The 24699-nt window shown below is 43.0% G+C and overlaps 2 protein-coding genes across 7 annotated transcripts in view; one reads left to right on the top strand and one right to left on the bottom strand.

Moving 5' to 3' along the window:
• Positions 1–382, bottom strand: part of HACL1 (2-hydroxyacyl-CoA lyase 1) — a 33587-nt gene extending 33205 nt beyond the window's left edge. Inside the window, exon 1 of one of the 3 annotated variants that reach the window (XM_084621176.1) lies at positions 251–382. Coding sequence is in view for 1 of the 3 variants with exons in the window: in XM_084621174.1 (XP_084477300.1) it covers positions 35–109 (75 nt within the window). In the remaining 2 variants the exon portion in view is untranslated. Of the gene's footprint in view, positions 1–18; positions 169–250 lie in introns of those variants that run through there. The other 2 variants (XM_084621174.1, XM_084621177.1) reach the window with 2 other exon arrangements.
• BTD (biotinidase) lies at positions 78–19012 on the top strand. Of its 4 annotated transcripts, none has more exons than XM_084621182.1 (4): positions 78–197; positions 3751–3986; positions 7078–7227; positions 9780–19012. In XM_084621182.1, exons 2-4 carry the CDS (start codon positions 3768–3770, stop codon positions 10962–10964), a joined length of 1554 nt encoding a protein of 517 aa, XP_084477308.1. In that variant the 5' UTR covers positions 78–197; positions 3751–3767; the 3' UTR covers positions 10965–19012. The 4 variants fall into 4 exon arrangements, with proteins under 4 accessions (XP_084477308.1, XP_084477307.1, XP_084477306.1 ...); XM_084621181.1 differs by lacking the exon at positions 78–197 and adding an exon at positions 296–436; XM_084621180.1 differs by lacking the exon at positions 78–197 and adding an exon at positions 347–482.
• The last annotated feature ends 5687 nt before the right edge of the window (positions 19013–24699 follow it).

The following is a 24699-nucleotide window of genomic DNA, read 5'->3' as shown; positions in this document are numbered from 1 at the left end:
TCGGGGGTCAAGGCTCACCCTGGAGCACTCTTACTTGTGTCTTTAGGGCCTCGGCGACGAGCTGAGCCCCGCTGACACATCCTTCCTCCGCAGCGCCGTGGGGAGCCATTGCCGTCGTCCCGCTCGCTCAGAAGCGGTCCGCGTTTAACAGCAGCCCGCAAGCGCCCAGCAGCGCCAGGTCGCCCCCCGGGCCGAAGGTGCTGCAGCTTCCAACCAATCAGCAAAGTCTTTCGCTCTGATTGACACTTACGTGCAGTCAAGGGTGCACCACCCAGCGTGACGGGAAAAGGAAGCGGGAGCACAGCTGTTGGTTGGGAAGGATACGCTCCCGCGCACGAGGCGGAGGCTTGAACCAAAGGCTGTCGATTGGCTCGCAGCTGTATCGGAGCTGGCCAATCAGAGGCAGGGAAATTCTTGCCGCTAGCTGTAGGCGAGGGTATGAGAAAGGACCCTCCCCTCCCCCTGTTGCGGCAAGGAGGAGGGCAAGTAAAGAATGAAAGGCCACAGTCGCTTGCGGGCGCGTGCGTGCGTGAGAACGTGGGCAGCTCGAGCTCCGTGGAAGCCGACCAATGAGAGGAGCGGCGTGCCGCTCAACAGCGGACGCCGGGAGGGGGCTCGCGGGGAGGGGCTGCTCCTGAGGCGGCGGAGGGGCGGGCCCGAGGGGAGGGGCTGCTCCTGAGGCGGCGGCGGCGGGCGCGGCGGCGGAGGGGCGGGGCTGGTGGGAGGGCCGGGGACAGACCAGTCCCGAGCGCGCGCGGTCCGGCCTCGCCCAGGTGCGCGTTGCGGAGCCGAGTTTCCCGTGTGAACAGGGCCAGGCCGACCCGCCCTAAGTCACTGGTCGCAGCCGTGAGCAGGGAGCGATCTGCCCTGGGCCTGGGGCGGAGGGGCCGCGCTGAGAAACAGCCTGAGGTGAAGAGCTCCCTGCCCTCTTCCCCCGAGTCGTTCCAGGGAGGGAGTGGCCCCGCTGCAATAACTGAGGGGCCGTGGCTGGCTCCAGGGCTGTAGTATTGCCCTGTGGGGAAGGTCTCGGAGCACTGCACTGCTCCCTTTAGGGTCATGGGGCTCCACCGGCCTCGGCTACACTTACAGATGTACAGCGCTGGGCGTTAAACCCGCCTTCCTACAGCTGAGTAGGGAAAGCGCTGCAGTCTGTCCACGCTGCCAGCGCACTAGCCAGGCCCCGTTTGCCGCCGCATTGGGAGCGGTGCATTATGGACAGCTATCCTAGCATTCAAGTGGCTGCAACGGTGCTTTTCAAAGGGGGGTGGGGTGGAGTGTGATGGGGAGAGAGAGTGGGGTTTTTGGGGGGGGGGGGTGAGAGTGTGTCAGCATACTATCTTGTAAGTGCAGACCCCCTCCCTCCCCCGCCTCTCTCTCACTCACTGAAAGCAAATGGCAGCTGTTCCTCTTCTTTCTCATAGGTGAGATAAGCAGCTGCTAGCCACAGTGGACTCCAACCCCCCCTTTCCCCTCCCTTCAAGCAAACCTTAGCTGTCAGCACTCCAAATGGAGACACCCCCCCCCCACATGCCTCTCACTCATTCAAAGCAAACAGTAGCTGTATGTGTTGTTTTGATAAGCAGCCCCTGAAACAGAGCTTTGAATGGCATCCACAGTTCACAACAAAACAAGAGAGGATGTGTCAGTTAAAAGGATTATCGGGTGTTTCCTGGGGTCAGTCAGTGCATAATATACTCCCCCTTTTATGCTGGAGCGTCTCAGCCAATGCGCAACAGCTGTTAATCATCTCAGAGAGGTGGAGTACTAGGAGCCCTGTAGCCCCAGAGACACAGCACTGTATATGCCTTGCCAGTGTGGACAGGGAGTGAGGTACAGCACTCTGGGTGGCTTTATTGCACTGTAACTTGCAAGTGTAGGGATTTTTTTATTGCAGTGTTAACATACTCTTGGTGAGCAAGAGTGGCTAGGCTAATGTCAAGCCCCATAGCCATAGTCTAAGTCTGCACTGTCCACTAAGCCTGGACTTTGATTCGGATTTGAACTCAAGCCCCTCTTCTGTCCACATACAAATCAATCTGGCTTGGGTTAGGAAGCACTCAGGACCCAAGTCCCAGCACCCTGCTAGAGGGGAGGGTCAGAGCCCAAGTCCCAGTCTGACTCAGGTCCCAAGACCTGTCGTTTTCAATGTGGATACAGCTGCCGCTGCAGGCCCAATTCAGGTCAGTCTAGTGCAGTATGGATGTGTTAGCATGACTGAGACCCCTAGGGCCAGCAACTGTAAACCCAGCTTTATAATGCAGTGTGGCTGCTTAAGCCTGGGCATGGAAACAAGCCTAAGTCCCACAGACCCAGGCTTAGTGTGAACTGTAGCCATATATACCCTTAGTGCCAGGATTCTGAAACTTCGTAGCCCCAAGCCCCCCTTCTGACAAAAAAAATTGCTGTACAACCCCAGGAGGGGTCACTGAAGCCTAAGTCCGCCTGAGGCCCACGGCTCAGGCTAGCAGGCCAAATTCCAAGCCCAACGGCCCTGTGGTGGGGGCCAAAACTGAAGCCCAAGGGCTTCAGCCCCAGGCAGGGGGCCTATAACCTAAGCCCTCAGGTTTCAGCTGCAGGTGGTGGGGCTCGGACTTTAGCCTCAGCAAGTCTAAACCAGCCCTAGCAACTGCACTAAAATGGGGTCATGACCCACTTGCTTATATACTGCTTCTCATGTTATTTACTCTCCTGCCTCACAGGGGTGCTGTAAAGATTAAGTGTTTTCCTTACATTATAGATGAGAAGATAGCCAGAAAGTGGCTTGCCTGAGGCTATCCAGCAAGTCAGTGGCAGATTCAAATTAGAACTCAGCTCTGCCAAAGTCCTAGTTCCTGTGTACATTTCTCCAGACTATGCTGCTTGCCAGTCTTGGGGGCAGTAGGTGTGATAGACACACTAGAGAACATATATTACTGAGAGAACTCAGATTATAGGTACACTTGGGGTGCATTCCACTTCTACCAGAGGGTGCTATTGTGGGGATAGTGGAAGAGTTTGACAGGAAGAGAAAGAGGTCATAAAAGAAAAGAATGGGCTCATTGATTCAGTCACAAGTTACTAATGTGGGTTTTACTTACTTTGCTGCAATACCTTCAAATTGCTACTAGCAAATATTTTAGCACCTAGAACATCAAAATTGTATTTTCCCCTTGGAGGAAACAGGAAGAAGGATAATCTATTTGAGAATACCAAGTGTAGAGAGAAAAAAATGTATGTAGTGTTTTTATGGGCAGCATATTTCTTTTTATGTCTATAATAAAAAGCAGTAATGTCAGTCTGAGCTACAGTCAGCATTTTTCCTAGCAGTTTATGAAAGAGTTCACTGAATCAAATGAGATTTAGTCTACATATATTATCTACTTAAAAAAAAAAATCATGCAGGATGATTATACAAGTCCTCAGTCTGATTCTTCAGGAATTATCTATTTCTTTGTTCATGAACCCAGCCCTGTAAATGCAATGATAGTTGCACTGAGAGTTGGGTTGGACACTGAGCAAGGAAATTACTGCAGACATAAATGCAGTGGAAATGAACACGGTACATTTGAACTGTGACCTGAAATAGATTAATGTGAATTTTAGAAGCAACACATTTATCCAGGAACATGGCAGGGGAAACCCGTTAGGTCCAGTATTGCTGAGAGTCTGAATTTAGCTGTCACTGTTAATAAATCAGAGCTAAGAGTGTGAAAGTTTTAAACTGGGATGATTTGTTATTCAAATGTTTTGGTCTTGTCTGTTTCACTCTAGATTTATGGACAAAAGTCATGTTGGAAGCCTGCTGTACAGTTTTTCTTTTCCTTTTCTGCTATCAAGATGCCTCAGCAGAAGTTCACAGAGAAGGACATTATGTTGCTGCTGTGTACGAACATCGACCCAGACTGAGTCCTAACCCAGCAACCCTAACTGATCGACGCTCTGCATTAGAGTTGATGAGCAGAAACTTATATATATATGAAGAGCAAGTAATAGCTGCAGCCAAACAGGTCAGAAAATATGTCCACAGCTTAGTGGCCATTTTAAGTTCTATATAACAAGTTCTAATTATTGAGAACAGTCTTTTCAAATTTGGATGCCTAAAGTTAGACAACTAAACCTATATTTGGCACCTAAACAAGTGGCCTGGTTTTTGGAGATCCTGAACAGCCAGCAACTCTTATTAACTTAAGCACCTCTGAAAATCAGGCCACTTATGAAGGTGCTTAACTTCAGGTACTCAAGTTTTGGGGAAAAAAAGACTAATTATTATAGAAAAATGTCTCTTCCTTTTTTATTTAAGAATCCAGCACCTACCTGATCCCTTAATCAAAGAATCCTCTTAATGGAGGAGTGTCATGACAACAACTCTTCTCTTTCCTAGCTCTTCATTCAAACATCCCACAGAACATTACTTACTTCTTTTGTGGGGCACTGCACCCCTATTTTTAGGTTTGATTGTATAAATTGTACAGCTAGCCACAAATCCAGTACAGACTTTTAGTAAAATAGGAACAAGCACAGTGAACAGCATTATGTATTGCTGGGTGAGATAGATTTGAGATTGTTTTTTGTGCTCCTAGGGGAGAGGGGAGAGTGATGGAGTAGGTCTACTGCGTGGTGGGCAGGAACTAAATAAGTCAAGTGTCTTTCTGACAGTGCTTCCTTTATATACTGCTACTTACTTTTCAGAATGATCTGTAAAGCAGCATTAGACAGCAGCCTGAAGGAGAATCATCTGTACCTAGTATGGGACAGAAGGGGAAAGGGAAAGAAACCTTAGTCACAGAAAAAACGGTCACTTACCTTTTGTAACTGTTGTTCTTTGAGAGGTTTTGCTCATGTCCATTCCATTCTAGGTGTGTGCGCGCCCAGGTGCACAGTTGTCGGAGATTTCTGGCTTAGCGGTATCCATAGGGTCGGCTGTGGTGCCCCTTTGAGTGCTGCGCTCATGCGTCTGTACCCCTAAGCACCGGGCAACCAGTGTGCTGCCCCCGCAACGGATTCGGCACCATGCTCTGACTGTGGTGCTGTGGCCAGTTTATCCAAGGTTGCCAGGGAAGGCTGGTGGGAGTAGGGGACTGGCATCACAGGCACTCCCCACGGGTTCCAGTCCAGCCACTGTGAGGGCCACTGCCCTTGCTGTGATGTAACCATGGCGGGTGCTGCACCGCTCTCCAGTGTTGGCGGTGAATCCTCCCTTCGAGGCGAAGGGCTGAACTCTTGGTCCGACGACTGTCCTTCCGGCGACCACGGTGGAGCTGTTGAGGTCTGAGTCTGCCTGCTGACTCTGGTCAGTGACTGGACAGGTGAGGCGAGGGTGAGTAATGATGCCTGCTGGAGGGACTGGGACCAGTACCATGATGGTGAATGGCCACTCCTGGTGGTATGGAGGCTGACACTTGACTCTGGAGTCCCATGCCTGGTAGGTGGGGAGTGCGTCGAGGGACTGGGTCTTCTAGCTGGAGAGCCAGGATACGGTCCCCGGGTCCGAGGACGTGGAGATAGAGATCTGCGCCTATGGTCCAGCAACTGGGGGTGCTGCACCATCCTCTGAGGCTGCACCATGAACGGCATGCCCTTAGGTGCTGGGGTCTTAGCCAAGTCCGCCACCTGGTGTGGCACCTATAGTACCAGTTGGCTCACTTGGTCTTTGGCTTTCCGGGGCCACCTCAGGCACTGATAGCTCTAGGAGAGGCCAGGGAACCCTGCCACTTCCTGAGTTTGGGGGTGGATCCCTGGCTGGGCTGGGGGTTCTGACGTCCGCTGAACCACCCTGAAGCGGGCGCAAGGCCTGACATAGGTCCTTTGCCCGAAGTCACCTTGTCCTTTGGTGCTGAGGGGCTCCTCTTCGTTTGCTGCTTCTTCAGCACTGGCGAAGGGGAATGGTGCTGGGCAGAGCCCAGTGCCAGGGGCGCGCGCCGCACCGAAGCAGAAGTACTCAGCGTGGGGTCCACAGTGGAGGGCTCCGACATGGGATGAAACGCAGCCTCCATGAGGAGCGCTCTCAAGCGGATATCCCGCTCCTGTGTTCGAGGTCAGAAGTTTTTCCAAATCCGACACTTGCATTTTCTGTGGAATTCCCCCAGGCACTTCAGGCAACTCTCATGGGGATCACTGATAGGCATTGGCTTGCTGCATGCCGAGCATAACTTGAAGCTGGGAGAGTCGGGCATGCCCCCACTCGGGGATGAAGTTCCATCCGGGACTTTGAGTACAATAACCTAACTCTACTAAAGGCTAGCTCGCTACTTACAAACTACATACAGATAAGAGAACAAAAGGCTATAAGGAATCCCTAATGCTCTTGCAGTCTGCAAGACAAGGTGCTCCAACCAACCGTCACAGGTGGTAAAAAGGAACTGAAGGATGTGGGATCAGTGGCACCTAATATACCGATGCATGAGCATGGTACCCAAGGGGGTGCCACAGCCAACCCTATGGAAACTGCTAAGGCAGAAATCTCTGACACGTGTGTGCACACACAACTAGAATGGAATCGATATGAGCAAGCACTTGAAAAAGAATGGAAGTTACCAACAGTTTGTTTTGTTAGATAGAAACAGAGGGCCCAGGGTCTTGTACTAAAAGGGGTACATTCCTAGAAAGATTGCATAAAGGTCCTTTCTGGCACACCCTGTGGAGCCATGACAACCATCCTGAGTGTGAGCCAAGTTCAAGGAGCCAAGAAAACACACACACACAATCACCTTTTTAATATGTGCACAATCTACTGTGAATGGTGCCTTATTTTGGTAACTTATGGGTGGAGCATACTTTATGGGCAGAGTTTGAATGAGTACTGCCTTTTTTCCCCCCCTTAATTTGACCCGTTTCCACAGTGTAAGGTGGCTGCTGATGTATAGGTTAATGTGCATTTTAAAGTAAATAGTTTAAAATACTTTCTACAATGCTACCTAAAAAGGCAAGAAATGCTCCCTCTATATTATGGTCAACCCAACACACTCAAGCAACCCTTTCTTTTGTTTGTATGGAACCTCACCACCAAAAGAGATCCCATTTTGCTTTCCTTGTTAGCATTGGATCATTTTTCCCATGTATAATTTTTGGCTACAAGGTATGTGTTTGTTTTGCTTACAGGGTGCACAGATCATTGTATTTCCTGAAGATGGAATCCATGGCTTCAACTTCACCAGAGAGAGCATCTACCCTTATTTGGAGTTTGTTCCGTGTCCCCAGTCTGTGAAATGGAATCCATGCAGAGAGCCACATCTGTTCAGCGATACAGAGGTATAGGTTTTAAAATTGCCTACTGTGGAAGTGTAGTGAACAACAGAGGATTTATACTCCAGGTGGAGAACAAACAGCAGGAGCCAAGGAGCTCTTAAAAATGCAATTAGCCCTAGTTTAAAGAAGTAACCAAGAAAATATTTCATAAGGACCAGACTGTGTTCCCAGTCACTCTCCATTTACCCTGGAGTAACTCTGTTACCTTAAAGAATTATTCTGAATTTATAGCAGCGTAACTGAGATCAATATCTGGCCTTAAGTAAGCAAAACGGATTCCACATAGACAGTTTGTGAAAATTGTTACTGTGGCCTCTGGGTTTCTAAAGCAGCAAACTGTGAAACTTTGGTATCAATGTTTAATAGGATAGGAATGGTTTAATTTTTATTCCAACTAAAACAATAGTCCTATGTAAGAGATGCATCGAGAGTTTCCCTCTAGACATTCTCATTATTTATGGTTTCACTGAAGGCAATTAACACACTAGATTAAACATTCCAATTCAGTGGTAGCATCAAGTGTTCTCTCACCCCTGTTTTTTAAAACTAAAGAACATTATCAGAATCACAAGAAATAGCTCAAATACTCAGATTTGTGTACAACAGATGGTTTGATTAACATGACTGGTTGCATAACCACATACAGAGTTGAAACCTGTTGATCCTATTCACACAAGTAACCACAGTGGGCCACAATTCTTGGTATAATGCCACTGAAATTAATGGGGTTAGACCAAAGATAAAACTGACCAGTGACTTCAGTGGGACTACTCTGTTGGTAGAGGGAGCAGGATTTGGCCCACAGTTTACATTGGTGAGTGGATTTTCTGACTCACAAGAATCTCAAATTGTTTTGAAACTGGTTCTATGAACAAACAAAGATCAGTTTAAAACTAATACGAAAATAGTATCTTCCCACTCAAGTAGTCCATTCTTGTATGAATACAGAGTTGTATCTGCCAACTTGAGTAACAAATATGTTTTAGCTGCTTTTGACTCCCATTAGCCCTGAAAGAATCAGCACTACAGAGCGAGCACATGTGCGCTGGATTCTATTGACATGTGCAACAGAATTACTAATTATGCTCCAACTGCACTACCAAATTCTGCCTTCAGTTACACTTGTGCAACCATGAAGAATTAATGGGGTTGCACAGGTGTTAATGAGGCAGAATTTGAAGACATGGCGAATTACAGGTATAACTGAGGGCATAATTTGCCCCACAGAATCTATTACTCGTGATACACGCAAGACGGAAAAGCATGAGGACTTCAGTAGCTCAGACATAGGTGAGAGGTTTATTGCCGGAATGGGTGGGTGAGATTCCGTGGCCTGCATTGTGCAGGAGGTTAGATGATCATAATGGTCCCTTCTGACCTTAATATCTATGAACCCAGCTTGACTTTCAGATCCCATGTAGAGTTTGCAGGGCTGGCAGCTAGAAAACTTTTTTTTTACTTACAGACGTGGCAAATTTGAGATGAAGTCATTGAAATACACGTATGAGAACAAAGGATGTTTTTCTTTAAATATAAAATATTTAAAGATAATGCCTAATAGGGCCTGTTGTCTTCGAGGAGAGGAACAAAGCAAGCCAAAAACCTAGCTCATTCTGTTCCCAGCCATTAAGTTACTCATGTCATCCAACACAACTTTAGTGCAATAGATAAGCTTTTTACTGGTATTTTACTGAAGTTTAGTGTTCAGAAAAAAAAAGATTAATATAAATAATCCAAACATTACTAAGATGTAAGGATACATCTACAGGTATTTACCCCAAAACCGCCAATAAAAGACTTACAGATGAGAAGGAAACCTTTTCCTACAAGCATCACTACCAAGTATTTCCTTGGAACCAACTGGATGAAATTAAGGGCATTTATTTAAAGCTTTTCATGGCCAAAATAAAAGTCTCAGTAATAGTTTGTCTTTATTGCTTTGTCATTTTCCCATAATTAAAAACTAAGAACTACCAGTTCATTCCACTGCTGCCCTAAGTTCAGATTTGTCTTCTTCAGTTGCTTACAGTATTCAGTTATTTTGGGTCTGATGAGCCACAACACAACCTCCAATTGTACCAGCAAGCAATTGCAGGAGCAGATCCTCATAATTATGCTTCTCATAGCTGAGTGTACCTGCAAATCAGTTACACTGTCACGGAAGTGCTTTCATCTGGCCCTCATTATTTGCAGACATAATTGCACCCACAAAACTTGAGGCCATTTCTGAAAAATCAGGCCCTTAAAGTGTAAGGGAATGTTTTTTTCTTTTCAATGACTAAAACACTATTTAAGTGTTTCTAAATTGTTTTGGATATCGTGAGACATTCAAGTCAGAAATAATGTGCCTTTTGTATAGAAAGGACCTGCCCCAATCAATCAACAATTTCATCAAACACTTATATTTAATTTTTCCACAAACGCTGACATTTTTAATGTTTTTGCAAATACAGAGTGAATAATCTCAAGAGGTTTGAAATACACCATGTTTGATAAAATAATAAATATCCACACACATAATAAAATGCTTACGTATTGCTAAACTGTTTCTCCAGGTTCTTCAGCGACTGAGCTGCATGGCACTGAGGAGCAAAATGTTCCTAGTGGCAAACATAGGAGCTAAGCAGCCCTGCGAGTATAAGGATCCTCTCTGCCCACCTGATGGGAGATACCAGTTTAATACTGATGTGGTATTCAACGCCAATGGTACTCTGGTAGCCAGATACCGCAAACAAAACCTGTATTTTGAATATGCTTTCAATACACCTCCAGAGGTTGATCATGTGCTTTTTGATACACCTTTTGCTGGCAAGTTTGGCATGTTCACTTGCTTTGATATGCTCTTCTATGAGCCTGCTGTAAGCCTGGTCAAGGAATACAATGTGAAGCAGGTTGTGTATCCGACTGCATGGATGAACCAGCTCCCACTCCTGTCTGCTGTAGAATTTCAACGAGCTTTTGCAACTGCTTTTAATATAAATGTTTTGGCAGCTAATATCCACCACCCTGCACTGGGTATGACAGGTAGTGGCATATACACACCATTAAAGTCTTTCATCTACCATGATATGGAAAGTCATGATGGGAAGCTTATAGTAGCAGAGATCTCTGTGATGACACCAGAGCATGAATCCCATCTGGAGAGCAATGCAAAACCTGGAAAGAGCATTGAATACCCCCACAACAATTTTGCAAGCCTTCACATCGATGATCAGGTTTGCAATAAGAAGGAACAAGAGGCCCACTGCTGGGTAGCAGAAAAAGACAAAGAAGGAGCCCCTCTGATATTTTACAGGGAGATGATGTATGACAATTTCACTTTGGTTCCTGTAAGGGGAACTAAAGGGGAGCTACAGGTTTGTGCTAACACCCTCTGTTGTTATTTAAGTTACCAGAGACCTACTATATCTGATGAATTGTATGCTTTGGGTGTCTTTGATGGGCTTCATACAGTCCATGGCACATACTATGTTCAGGTTTGTGCCTTAGTGAAGTGTGGTGGCCTCAGTTATAGCACCTGTGGGCAGGAGGTCACAGATGCCACTGCTTTGATAGATTTTCAGCTGGGGGGAAATTTTAGTACTTCCTATATCTTTCCTTTACTGCTGATGTCTGGTATTAACGTAGACTTCACTGATCACTTGGGTTGGAAAAACAACTACTATTTCATGAGTAAAAGTGGACCGTCCTCTGGTTTAGTGACAGCTGCTTTGTATGGACGATGGTACGAGAGAGACTAGTGCAGATTTGACCAGAAATCAAGCTAGGCTCCTAAAATAGATGGCCTTCTTTTCAGAGGTGCTGAACACCCACACCTTTTAGGACTTCAATTATGTATGCTTAGAACATGACTATTATTAGACTTCCAAGTTTGAAAATATTGACCAAAGCGCTTTATCCAACAAATAGGTCACAATCCATGGTCTGTACCTTGCTAATATTTCAACTACCAGCAGCAATAAAACCACCTTATCCCTCAGGAAAAAAGGGTCAGCGTAAAGTGTGACAAGATGTTTTATGTAATGAAAATATAGTACTCAGTTGGACTCCATGCTCGGTTTTTAATCTTAAAAGGTGATAAAGAGGCAACTGTAAGTAATTCTTTGGGACCCCTTTATGTGCATCTTAAAATCTGAATATTCAGTTATAAAATAGCTTCCTACTTAGACTTTTGCCATTAATATTGATCATTCTACCTCTGGATTAAAAAAAACACTGCTATTCCTATTTTAACTTCTGCATAGATTATTGATGAGATCAATCTAGATGGAGATGACTAATAAAAATATGCCCTAAGCATGATGCATACGAAGTAAACCTGGTTATAAAAAGCAACTGCTCTAGATTTCTTAATGTTTGCTGATGGATACTGCAGCATTTAAGTTGTATTGTCTATCAAATATAAAAAGTAATGGCTGTCACTCAATCAAGTACGACTACAACTGAAAATCAGTTTCCACATGTAGGGTTCAGGAAACATACCAGGGCACTTAGTGTCTACGTTCCCTCCTGTGTCGGCCGAGTTGGCAGAACAATAATCCTTTGCACGCTCTGCTTCCTTCATAGCTGAGTGCCAAACTCGCCTGTCATGGGTTGTATCCTCTCAGGTCATTAAGTTCAGTCCCGCAGACTGTGTGCCACTTGATGCAATCCTTGTAGTGGAGTTTGGAACGGCCAACCTTCCTACTACCTATTTTAAATTCACAGTACAGAACTCTCTTAGGCAGTCAGTTTGCTTCCACGCTGGCATGGCTTCTAAGCTTAGCATGGTTGTCATACGTAGTACTTCATTGTTGGTGATTTTATCAGACCATTTGATTCCCATTATACTGCATAGGTGACACGTTGCAGGCAGTTACGTTTTTGGATATGGCTATGAGTCTCTAACGAATATAGAAGACAAGGGAGCACAACAGCGCTGTAAACTTGGCACTTTGTGGACACTTTGACCCTTTCTGCCCCGCATGCCCCCTGTCGTCCCCCCCCCCCCCTTCTCCAGTCTTTTTTGTAGATGACTGAAAGCTGAGGCAGTTGAGTTTAAGTGTGCTGAAAGTTCTTTATCAATGCTGGTGTCATTGGTAACCATGCTACCTAGGTAGCAGAAGGACTTGACGTTGTTTAAGTGGCAGCCATTCAATTTTATGTCTGTTAGTGATGGAAGTAATGGGTTTCTGCTAGGAGATGGTTGATACAGGATTTCTGTTTTCTTTACATTAGTACAAAGGCCATAAAGGGATAAAGCATGGGCAAAGGAATTCAGCAAATGTTGTAGGTCATTTTCAGAAAGGGCAACAAATGCTGAGTCATCTGCATACAGTAGATCCTTTATTTCACTTTGCTGGGATTTGCTTTTAGCCCTCATTTGGTGGAGGTTTAGAAGTCTGCCACTGAATCATGTTGTTAAAGTGACACCTGTAGTGGTAAATACGTGCAGCGACTTCTAGTACTCCAACCAAGAACAAAGTAAATAACGTAGGGGAAAGATCACAGCCTTGTTTAATCCCATGGGCTACAGAAAGGGATCAGATGAGTCAGCACCCACTGATACAGGGGCCAGCATATTGTCATGGAAGCAGCATATGAGGTTGATTAGTTTGTCCGGTCAGCCAAACTTTGCGAGAAGGCACCAGACAGCAGAGGTCGACAAAGGCAGCATACAGGGGCATTATTTGTTCAGCAGCTTTCTTCAGTAACTGGTGTAGGGTAAATATCACATTGGCAGTGCTGCTTGACAAATGAAAATCACACTGGGATTCAGGGAGTACATCATCTGCAAGAACCTAAAGCCTTTTCAGCAACTTACCAAGGATCTTACCAGCGATGGAGAGGAGTGAAGTGCCACAATAATTGCCACAATGTCTGTCTGTCCCCTTTATGCTTATAGATTGTAACTATTTTGGCATCTTAGAAATCCTGGGTTAAAACCACTTTTTCCCAGCAGAAAGTAAATAAGTCTAGGAAAGCTTTGTGGAGTGTAGGACTAACTTGTTTCAGCATGCCAGCTGGGATTTCACCAGCTCTAGCTGCCTTTGTTATTTCCATAAGTGCATTTTTAGTCTCCTCCAAAGTTGGTGGATATTCCAACTCAAATCAAACTGGTCTTTGCTTGATTGAGCATGCTATTTGATCATTTGCACTCTACTCACAATTGAGGAGAGTCGCAAAATGTTCTTTACATCTTTTTAGTATCATACTGTGCTCAGTCAAGAGGGTACATTTTAAAAGCAAAAACTGTTAACTACAGCGTCCAGAACACACCACTATGTTCCCATTCGCTGACCTTCCCATTCTCACTAGTTTTGTCCCCCCCTCCCTCTTTCAGGTCTGTTTGGTTCAGTTCCTCTCCCACAGGCTTTTGGCTGTTTAGCAGCAGGGAGCTTCTTTGTCTGCACGATGGCCTTGAGTGGCAGTTTCACCCCTTATCTTCAAGCCTAGCTGAATCCTCGAGTTAACCCATTCCTTTCTTTCTCCCTCCCACTTTGGCCTTTTGTAACCTGCAAAGGAATCTTCCACTCCACACTCACACCTTTCACGCTTCCCAAAATGCTTTGCAATGCCTGCAACAGTATTAGCAACATACATTGCTGATCTGCCTCCCCAGGGGACTCCCTGAGGGAGGGGGCCATTGGGTTGTGACAACTTCATTTCTGTTATAGTGGAATAGTTGACTTGCAGATTTGGTCTGATGGATGCTGGTGCAGTAGCGTGATGGTTGCTCACTTTATCTTTATTAAATAACTGCATATTGAGTGGCTAAGGAGATGGATGGCACACACAAGTCTAACAAGAGACTAGTGATTCCCAGACTTGATTTGGTCATATCAAAGAAGTACTGAGATGTGTGTGCTCACTCAAGGAGAGTTGAATACCTTGTGCCACTTGATTCTCATTTTATTAGCGAGCATAGGACAAGCCATCTGGATTTTAGCTAGATATCTGCTAGCACTAGCATAGAAAGTAAAGCGTGTACATGTATTGAAGGAATTAGAGAGGATGAATGAGGATCCTGCACTTTGAAAGACTCCATGTCAGGGTTTCAAAAAGGGTGATGGTCTCAAGAAAAATGTAAGTTTGCATCTGACACTTCGCACATCTCTGTGGTAATTATGTGGAATCCTTTACTCCCCAGTCTCTTGCAGTCTCCTTCAGGCTATACCCACAGAGATCCAGTACAGTATAGATGACAGCTACACAACATAATTGTTTTTCCTGTAACTATTTCCTGTAACATCTGTTTGCCATGTAAGTGTCTACCTCATTAGACGTAACATAGGTTATTTAAAAAAAGCTCTTGCACCAAGAATTTGTTTAACATGCTCAGAAATGAGAAATAAGGTAAAAGCCACATCCTTTTGTGCTTCCTAAACCATAGCCAGATGCTGAGTATGCACAGCTGTTTGTGTACAACACAGGAACAGTTTATGCTGTAAGGATGAAATCTAAAAAGGGAATGAATGTTGGGAGAATCCCAGCCTTAAAGGCTAAAAAACCAGTAACTTTGAATCAAGTCTTCTTTTTGACCTGAGATAAAGTGTGTTTCCTCAAATCACACATTTCATATCTAATTTCACCTGATGCAGTCAAGTATCAGCACAATCACACTACTATTTTAGCTCAGTTAATAATAGTGTTGCGCACTTAGTGTCTTACTATCCAATAATTTCAGAACACTTTACAAACATGGAATTAAGTCTCAGCACCCATGTTAGGTAGGTAAGTAGCATTATACCCAATTGAGAAACTTGAGACACAAGGTTTTACGTAAGTTGTCTTAAGGCCTTGGCTTTGCTGCTTAAAAAGGGTACTTTTTTACCTCAGGATAACTAACATACACACATGAGGTATCCCAAGGTTAAAAAAAAAGTTACAGTGAAGACCAGGCATTTTAGTTTCATTGCAAGATAAACAGCCCTATGTGCCCTACAGGCATTGACCTTTGTGAGTTTACCTCATAGTAAAATTCAAGTGCCTGGTCTTCACTGTGTTTTAAACTCAGGGTAACTTATATATGTTTGTTACTGTGAGGTAAAGAATGTACCTTTTTAGACATTAGAAGACAAAGCAGAAGATCATACAGCATTGTAAGTGATAGACATGGGAAGAACCAGTAGTCCACTTGGAACTCTCCCAGTCCCACTGTTCTAATCACTAAAAGTTTCATCTCCCTCTCAGTAAGTTTCTATTGTCACCTAACCTGAACTGGGCAGACAGTAGAGACTCTAGTGCCAGCAGCATGCAGATGAGGCACAGCTCTACTCTCCTTTACCACATAGGAGAATACCACTACCATCAAGATGGCCTAGTGCTTGGACAGGATCAGTTCACAGGATGAAGAACAGCTGGTTGAAGCTGAACCCAAGCATAACAGAGGTTATCCTGGTGGACATAGGAAAGTATTCTGAAGAGTCTGCAGCTTGGTTTAATCTCCTTTGGTTGAAGATACACACCCATGATGGTGAATTCAATCCATAGTTTAGGAGTGCTCCCAGATTCCTCCCTGATGCTAAGCTCTCACATATAGCAGCATCCTCAAGTAACACTTTCTGTGATCTCTGGTTGGCTGAGACACTCCATCCCATCCTGGCAGTTGATGACCTGGCTTCAGTTATTCATGCCTCTGTCACTTCTTGCTTGGATTACAGCAGTGCAATATAGCTGGCCATGAAGCCTTCAGTGCTTAAGAAACACCAACTAGAATAGGAAGCTGCAGTGCATCCCCCCCCAGCAACACAGGTATAACCATATCAAATCTATCCTCCCCTCCCCATTCTGGCTTCTTATAGAATATTGCATCGAGTTCAATATCTCGATCCTTCAAGTATCAGAGGGGTAGCTGTGTTGCATCCAACAAAGTGGGTATTCACCCACAAAAGCCTATGCTCCAATATGTCTGTTAGTCTATAAGGTGCCACAGGACTCTTTCCCACTTTTATCGACCCTTCAAGGCACTCCATGACCTGGGCCCAGGGTATCTAAAAGACTGACCAAATCCCTAGGATGAAGACCATGATCAGCAACTCTGTGCTTCTGGCTCAGTGGAACTCTCTATGGTATAGGTAAAGCTCAGTTGTACAGGAGATGGAACTTCCTCAGGGGTCAGCACAAGACTAATGAACTCCCCCAGGAACTAAGGACTATCAAAAACCTCACCACCTTCTGCTCCAAGTAGAAGTCCCATTTCTTTCGCTTTGCCTTCTCTAACAAACATATAACAGTTTGTGGGCATTTGTGTGTATTTTATATTAATTTATTACCATATAAATTCCAAAATAAAACACTCCATCTATATGCGCACAAATCCCCATGGAAGAGGATGAGACAGATGTTAGTCATGCTGCTTCATATACTACAGTGACGAGCACAGCATAGGAACTTATATAGAAAAGAACCAAATCTGTAACATTCCTTAGTATAATGGAAAATAAACTCTGATATGCTGTACAATGAACCATGCTAAAAGAAAAGTCTTCTTGTATTTTCTCAAATATGTGGGGCTGTACCGACATCAATTTGGAAACATTTGTCAATTTTTCCAAGCTTCTCTGGGAATGTTCGCTACTTTTTAAAAAAAGATTTTAGATTTGGGAATTAAACTAAACGTTATTTATGAATATCTCAATCAGTTTTCATCACCTTTAACAGTGAGAAAAGCCACATTTTGTGTGTCAAGCCACTAAGAATACTGAGCAGTTTTAAAACGTAATAAAAAAAAAATCTAATTGAAGTATCCCCGGTGAGCCTGCTCAGCCCTGCCAAATTTCCCAAGGTAACTACACCTCTGACCCCTTCATAGCCTCCTTGAGAGCACCCCATTCTTAGGTTTCAGGCCTTTAGCCATCATCTTTCTCTGAGCTGAACCCTGCAATGCTCTCCTTCCTAACCAGGGACTCAGGCTGCAGACTCTTGCAATTCACTGTGATTAGCTCAGTAAGTCTGACTAATTCAGTACCTGCAGTCTTGTTCTCTCAGGGGCAATGTCAGGGTTAACCAGTGACCAGCCAACTTTCATAAAACAGTCTTGTTTATTCAAAACAAAAGCACTAGGGAGAAACAAAAACAATAAGCAACTTATATGCAGGTGTAGCTAATGAGGCCGTCATCAGGGTCTCCAAGTGGAAGATGGATAGGATTGTAGTCCAGGCCTTTTTCACTGGGCCTGTCTCTCTTGGTCACAGTTTCATGTCAATTCTTGGCTTGAATGCCAGTTACCTGTCTCCTTACATCAGGATGTTTACTTTATACTTTCTCAAAAGTCCTTTATGTTCTTAGGCTTCTTGAACCAGGCCAAGCCAGAGCATGTGATTTCCCCAGGGGATGAAACTGCCACAGACTTGTTACCTGCATTAGGGATGTGCATTAATTACCCTCAGTGGTTTTAGTCCCTGTCAGAAGAATCATTTAGCTTGCCTGCTGAGCCAGAAATTCAATAATTAGCCAGCCCATAAAGATACACTTAACATTTATAAAATCAGTACAAGTCTTTGAATAGTCCCAGTGTCCATAGCATGTCAAATGCCCATGACAGGGACGCTTGTTAAAACCATCGTGAAGATATTGCCCTTCGGAGATTGATGTTTCAGAGCCCTAGCATATCTCCTTTGTTTGTTTAAACTGTTCATAGATATAAAAGGTAATTTCACTCTTAGACTTCACTCTGTCATGTTTGTTGTCCAGGTATAAATAAGAGATTTGCTTGTCTCTTGCACCTGACCAATAAGGGAAATTCACTTAATTGTCCTTAGTGACTTGAATCTTGAGATAATTAGGAAATCTTGTTTAATTCAATTCATTCTCAGTTGCCTAGAGAATAAAACTCCACACACTTCACCATTTGAGAGCCGACTTGTGATTTTTTTTATTGCACCTGCTTAAATCTGCACAGCAACTCATTTGGTATTTCAATTCACGCTTTAAGGGAGAAAAATGACTATTTAATGACACTGCAGTGATACTAATGTAGCTGGAAGAGCCCATGAGGCTGCATATTGTTAAGACTACTGTCTTTATAACGACTTATCCAAATGCTTCAAGGATTTTTCTTTCAACCAGGGTTTGAAATTGCTAAGAAATAAAAGCAAGCTTAGACTGTCAGCAGCTCCCTTGTGCATCACATAAAATGAACCAGAAGACACTAAAAGCTTGAACCACTTCAATTTAGTCTATGTCAGACACATAATGCTGGGTCTGCACTCTCATCCCAAGGTAGTTAATTCATATCTTCTTGAAGGAACAGTCTTTAATCTTCTTCCCTCTCACTCTACAGTAATATTTTAAAGGTAAATTCTGAAGCCAAAAAATACCCCAGTGGAAGGATTTGTCCTTTACTGCTCCTGTCACATACAGAAAGGCAACTTCAAATTTGCTTTAAAAAGTTGACTTTCCAAATTGTTTTCTAAATCAGCAGCAGCAGCATCAGGCCCTTACATAAACTGCAGGGGGAGGGAATGCTCTTTCCTAGACTGAAATATTAAACTAGAAATTGTCGTCATCCTCTCCCCCTCAGGCATGGAGAGAGCTGTAGTTCAGATGACCGTCATGGGTGTTATTACTATTCAGTTCCTCCAGCCAAAGGAGAGAACCTGATACTACCCCCAATGGAAAAAAAAGCAATGGAAAAAAACATTTGGTCCCATAATAGAGCTCAAGATTAGGAAAGCCCATCTCATCATCATATTATTATTTACAGAGTTAAATTTAGAATAACTTTTTCAAATAAATACAGTATCTTGTATTTAAATGTTTGAAAGTTGATTGCTCTTAGTTAAAAAATCTGCTGTCAATTTGTTTAATAATGAATGGAATTGTCTTTATATTTTTTATAACTGAATAAGAATTATTCCATGATATTTAAGACCTTTGTTGTCAGCTTGTAAAAGACAGCCCTGTTTAATGAATTCCTTTTCTATATGATTTTGCACAAAATACTGGCTGTAGATTAACATTATTTTTGAATCCTGACTTGAGATCATTATTGCCCAACTATAGCATGTATTTCTGAAACAACTTATGGGATCAGACAGTTAAAACATATCAGCAGAGAGGAATACAAGAGAGGAAGTATCACCAGTTGGAATAGCTATGATTTGGGAATTTAAATGCATCATGTAAGGCAAAGGTTTCAAAAACTAGAATAAGATAGAGAGATAGCAGTTAGGCTTAGTGGTGCTGCTTAGTCATTCAAAGGTGCAGAGTCATCTTCATCAATCAAGCAAGGCACAAGGAGCATAGAAAAAAATGTATCCAGTTTTGAACTCACTTTCTATTTTAATATTTATTAGCTTGTGTCTTTTGATATTAAAATAGATATTCCGCAACTTAAACCCAGACCTTTGGGATAGGGACAGAGTGGGACGACAGAAAGGTTGGATGGCTAATTAAATATATATAAGAGACTCTTCTGGGTTACTGGTTCAAATCCAGCCAAAACTGATAGCGGGTAAAAGTTGTTGCCATCCATGTCTGTGTGATGACAATATGTTAAATGACTTGGCCTTTAAATGTAATGGCAGATGTCCACATCACAAAAACCACCACACCAGCGACAGCAGAGACTAATGGCAGAAAAAGTGGTTCTTACAGGTAAGCACCTTCTTTGCTCTTAAATTAAATAAATAAAAGTAGTCCTGGCAGTTCAGGGTTAAGGCAGACTAGTGGGAATACTTGCACGGCCATTCCCAGTATTGTACCAGTTCTACAGAGAAAAAGAGCACACAAGTCTCTAGGTCTGTCAAATTTTCACAGATCTAAGACTCACTTCATGCGGGATTGCAGGTTTAGACTTTAATATGTTTCAGAGTAACAGCCGTGTTAGTCTGTATTCGCAAAAAGAAAAGGAGTACTTGTGGCACCTTAGAGACTAACCAATTTATTTGAGCATAAGCTTTCGTGAGCTACAGCTCACTTCATCGGATGAAGTGAGCTGTAGCTTACGAAAGCTTATGCTCAAATAAATTGGTTAGACTTTAATATGTAACTCACCAAGCAAACCAAGGAATCTGATAGTCAGTGTAGGAGACCGTGACCTTCAGCATTGTCAAAAACGATCTATGATTATGCATAGGAAGTTAGACTTACCACAGCTGCACACACAAGAGCAATTCTTTGTGCATTCTCCATTTCAGCTACAATGTTATCCCCCCCTTCCACTTGCCCATTGATTGATAGGTCAAACCCAGGAAAAGAAATCCTCTCCCAATAAAGAAACTCTGATAACAGAATGCTACCACTATTCTATCAAAAATACTAGTTCTAAAGAACAGTTTCAATATAAGTTTTTCTATGACTGGAACAAGAAATTTGTGTTTTGCTGGGTTATTGCATTATACATTCCATCCAAACTGCTAGAGTTTCTGGGATAAGACAAGCAGGGTATTTACATTTGAAAACAATTATTGGGCTGATGAATTTGAGAACAAGGGAACTATCTGAAAAGCTGGTATTTCATTGTGTTTGACCAACTGCTTTTGCAACAGGTTCATGACGACTTTGGAAAGCAATATTTTCTCATTATTAACGTGATCAGAATATCAAAATAATATGGCAACACTGTTCACCTTCTTCCCACAAGTTCACAGCTCCACCCTGCACAGCTACTTAGGAGCTGGCATAAAGGAAAAGACCACTGGGCCATTAAGATCCATAGCCAGCCTGACAGTATGGATTGGCCATTCTTTTGTGCCTACGTACGCAGTGCTATCCCATTACTTATATTACAGCAGCACCCAAAAATGTGTTTAGTGTTGTATAAACAAAAGGCAAGTCCCTTCTCTGAAAAGCTTACAGGTTAACACCCACCCTCCTCCCCCTCCCCCATTCCACAGACAAAAGGGAACAATATAAAGCAAAATGGTCAAGGCCGTGTTTGGACATATTTTGATAATTTCATGTCTATATAGATGTTTGTGTTTTATAAACTATTCCCAGCTACTTAGCCATTAATTTCTGAAGTTGATCTTGTAGAGGATTTGAAGGCAGGGAAGGTAATGAGCTTGATGGACCTGTTCAGGAAGAATCTTCCAGGCTACACATTAGGCACAGAACAAAGTGCAGAGGTAGTTATATGAGACAGAGGGCATCATGGATGGCATCTGTGACAGAGCAGTGTTTGTGTACTGGGGGCACAATAAGAGCCTAGAGTTCTGGTTGGGTAGACAGAGAGAAAAAGTTGGATCTTAGCAATGTTGTGGCGTAAGCAGCAGCGAGATTTGGAAATGGCCTAGTTGTGAAGGGGAAAGGAAAAGGAGTCTGCCAAGACACCCATGTTACTTGGGTTCCTATACTGCCAAAGTCATTCATAAGTCTCAAATTTGGCCAGGCCATAGCTACCCATGATAAAGGACAAAAGTCAAAGGAGGAGAGCAAAGATTTTTCAAAAGTGACTATTGATTTTGAGTCCTGAACATGAGACACTTTGTAAGATCCTAATTTTCAGAAAAAGCATCCGTCCTCTGGAGATCAAGGCCTGATCTAAAATTGGGGACCCAAAAATGGTAGCACTACCACATTAAGTCAGTTTTGAAAAGCTTAGACAGAATAAACTTCACCAAAAATCACAGCGTTTTGTATTTTGGGTGCAAATTCCACATATGGTGTAACAGCAAAGAGGCTTTGATCTTGGCAAACAAAGCTCAAGCCAGAGACAACTACTGTAAACCCATCCTGGTTCCCCACCTTTTGTTTTTAAATTTTTTTTTCCACAAGAAAAAAAGGAACCCTCATGACTTCTTGGGGAATGAAAACTCTCACCAAGAATTCAGCCTCTGATCATTTGTGTTGCTGCATTGTATTTAAACTTTGTGATTTTTGGTAATTTTTGTTCAGTTGTTATCAGAGGTGGGTGTACAGCTGTAGGCAAAAGTCTCAAGTCATGAATTTTAAAAATGATGGTGCTTAAGACAAAAATCTAGCTTCATAATTTTAATGAAGGAATGATAAGAGTTAGGGAGATAATCCACACAAGCGGAATTCTCAGAGGTACAATGTAACCAGGAAATATACCTTTGTTAAAGGGTGTCAGAGTGAGAGAGAGAGAGAATTCCAATTCTATTCATACAATTCTGAGTTTTGAAGTAAAAACTTTTGGGTGGAGCGAAGCAGAAGAAGACAGAGAAAAAGTAACAAATACAGGGCCAGATCTTGTTAAGCCATACCCACGGGAACAGCTTTATTGATTTTAATGAGATTATGTATGTAAGGATTCCTTTGTACAGTCCACACACAATGGTCTGTGGGTGATAATTTCATTTGTCAAATGCAGCATCACTCTAAAGTCAAAGTTCCCCTGAGCCAACAGCTCATTGGGCTCTGTGGTTATGGCATGTCATTCAGTTCCCTCTTCTTAGCAAGGCAAATGTATTTGAGCAGCTGCAGTTTCCAATGGTCCACTGATAAAACAGAATGCAGACTAGCCTTGGTGATAATCCCAGAAGGCTTCTTGGGTAAAGCGTGCTATAATAATCATGTACCAGTAATATGTACATTGAGAAATTATATTAGCAAGACACAGTATGCAATGTTCTCTTCTGGAAAGAATTGCTTAATTTGTGGCAGGGTGTGCCAGGGCTGAGCCCCAGCACCTCTAGGCTTGGCAGTTCATAGCCTTGGCACCTCTGAGCTTGCCACATCAGTTATGAAAATAAAAAAATTGCTTAAACCCATGCACCTCATTTGTTACAAATTAAGTCTCCATTCAGACTATGAACTTTGGAAATAAGTTTGACCCAAACATAATTTAGTCTTGAGAAAAGAGCACTGAGGCGGGGACCTGATAAAAACAGTCTTCAAATATGTAAAGGGCTGTTATATAGAGGCCCGTGATCAACTGTCCACTGAAGGTAGGACAAGAAGTAATTATCTTAATCTGCAACTAGGGAGATTTAGGTTAGAAAGCAGGAAAAACTTTCTAACTATATGGGTCGTTAAGGGGTAGAGAATCCCCACACCTGCCAGTGTGGGTCTAGGTTTACTTGGTCCTGCCTCATCACAGGTGGCTGGATTGATGACTTCTCGAGGTCCCTTTCAGCCCAACATTTCTGTGATTCTAGAAGTTTGAAAAAGAGCATCCACAGGCAATCTTGTTTAATCTGTTATATATAAATGTGGAACTTTCTATTTCATGCCATTTCAATAGCAACCTATTCTTTAAACACATTTGCGTGCCTTTTTTTTTTTAAAACACATTTTTTGGAATAAGACCATATTCTTGTAAACAGTGGGCCTGATTTGATGTTCATGTATACTAATGTACCTGTAAAGCCCTTTTACATGATCAGAGTGGTGAAAAGGGGCCTTTGTGAAAATGAGAATTAGACCAGATGGGTACACAACTCAAAAAAAATCTGTGGACACATTAACAGCTGGCTACAGCAGTTCAAGGTATACTGAGAGTTTGACATTGGAAAACATAATTGCAACTATACATACAAAATAATGGAGTCTAAATTAATTCTTACTATTCAAGAAAGTTTGGCATCATCATGGACATTTCTCTGAAAATATCTGCTCAATGTGAAACTGTCAAAAAAGTTCACAGACTATTAGGAGCCATTAGGAAAGGGATAGATAAAACAGAAAATATGACACTATATACATATACGGTATGTTCAAACCATGAATACTGCATACAGTTTTGATAGCCCCATCTCAAAACACATATTAGAATTTTAAAAGTACAGAGAAGTGTAACAGAAATTATTAGGGGAATGGAACAGCTTTTATATGAGGAGAGATTTAAAAAACAGGGACTGTTCCTCTTAGAAAAGGGACAGCTAAGGGGGGATATGGTAAAGGTGTATACAATCATGAAAGGTGTAGAGAAAGTGTATAAGGAAATTTTATTTACCCATCACATAACACAAGAAACAGGGGTCACCCACTGAAATTAATAGGCAGCAGGCTTAAAAACAAACAAAAGGAAGTATTTCTTCACACAGCGCACAGTCAACCTGTGGAACTCATTGCCAAGGGATGTTGTGAAGGCCAAAAAAAGTGTCACTGGATTCAAAAAAGAATTAGATAAGTTCATGGAGGATAGGTCCATCAATGGCTATTAGCCAAGATGTCAGGGACACAACCCCATGCGCTCTGGGTGTCCCAAGACCTCTGACTGCCAGAAGCTGAGACTGTATGACAGGATGGATCACTCAATAATTGCCCTGGCTGTTCATTCCCACAAGCATCTGGGACCAGCCACTGTCAGAAAAACAGGACACTGGGTTAGGTGGACCTTTGGTCTGACCCAGGATAGCCATTCTTATGTTCATATTGGTGACTCACTGCAATTCTAAACTCAGATCATTTTTTAAAATCTTTATATAACAGCATTAAGGGCAGAGGCAGCTTAGACACAGAAATGGCAAGCTCACAAAGAACATTAATTAAAAAGAATACCATTCTAAGGAACAAAACAGACACAGGCTGCTTCCTCCAACCGTGAGCTGCAATGGAACAAGAGAAGAGGTTGGTGAGGGTTGTATT

The sequence above is a fragment of the Lepidochelys olivacea genome, assembly GCF_965140295.1.
Source record: "Lepidochelys olivacea isolate rLepOli2 genome assembly, chromosome: 2".
Lineage (NCBI taxonomy): Eukaryota > Metazoa > Chordata > Testudines > Cheloniidae > Lepidochelys > Lepidochelys olivacea.
This window is presented reverse-complemented; position numbering and strand designations above follow the sequence as displayed.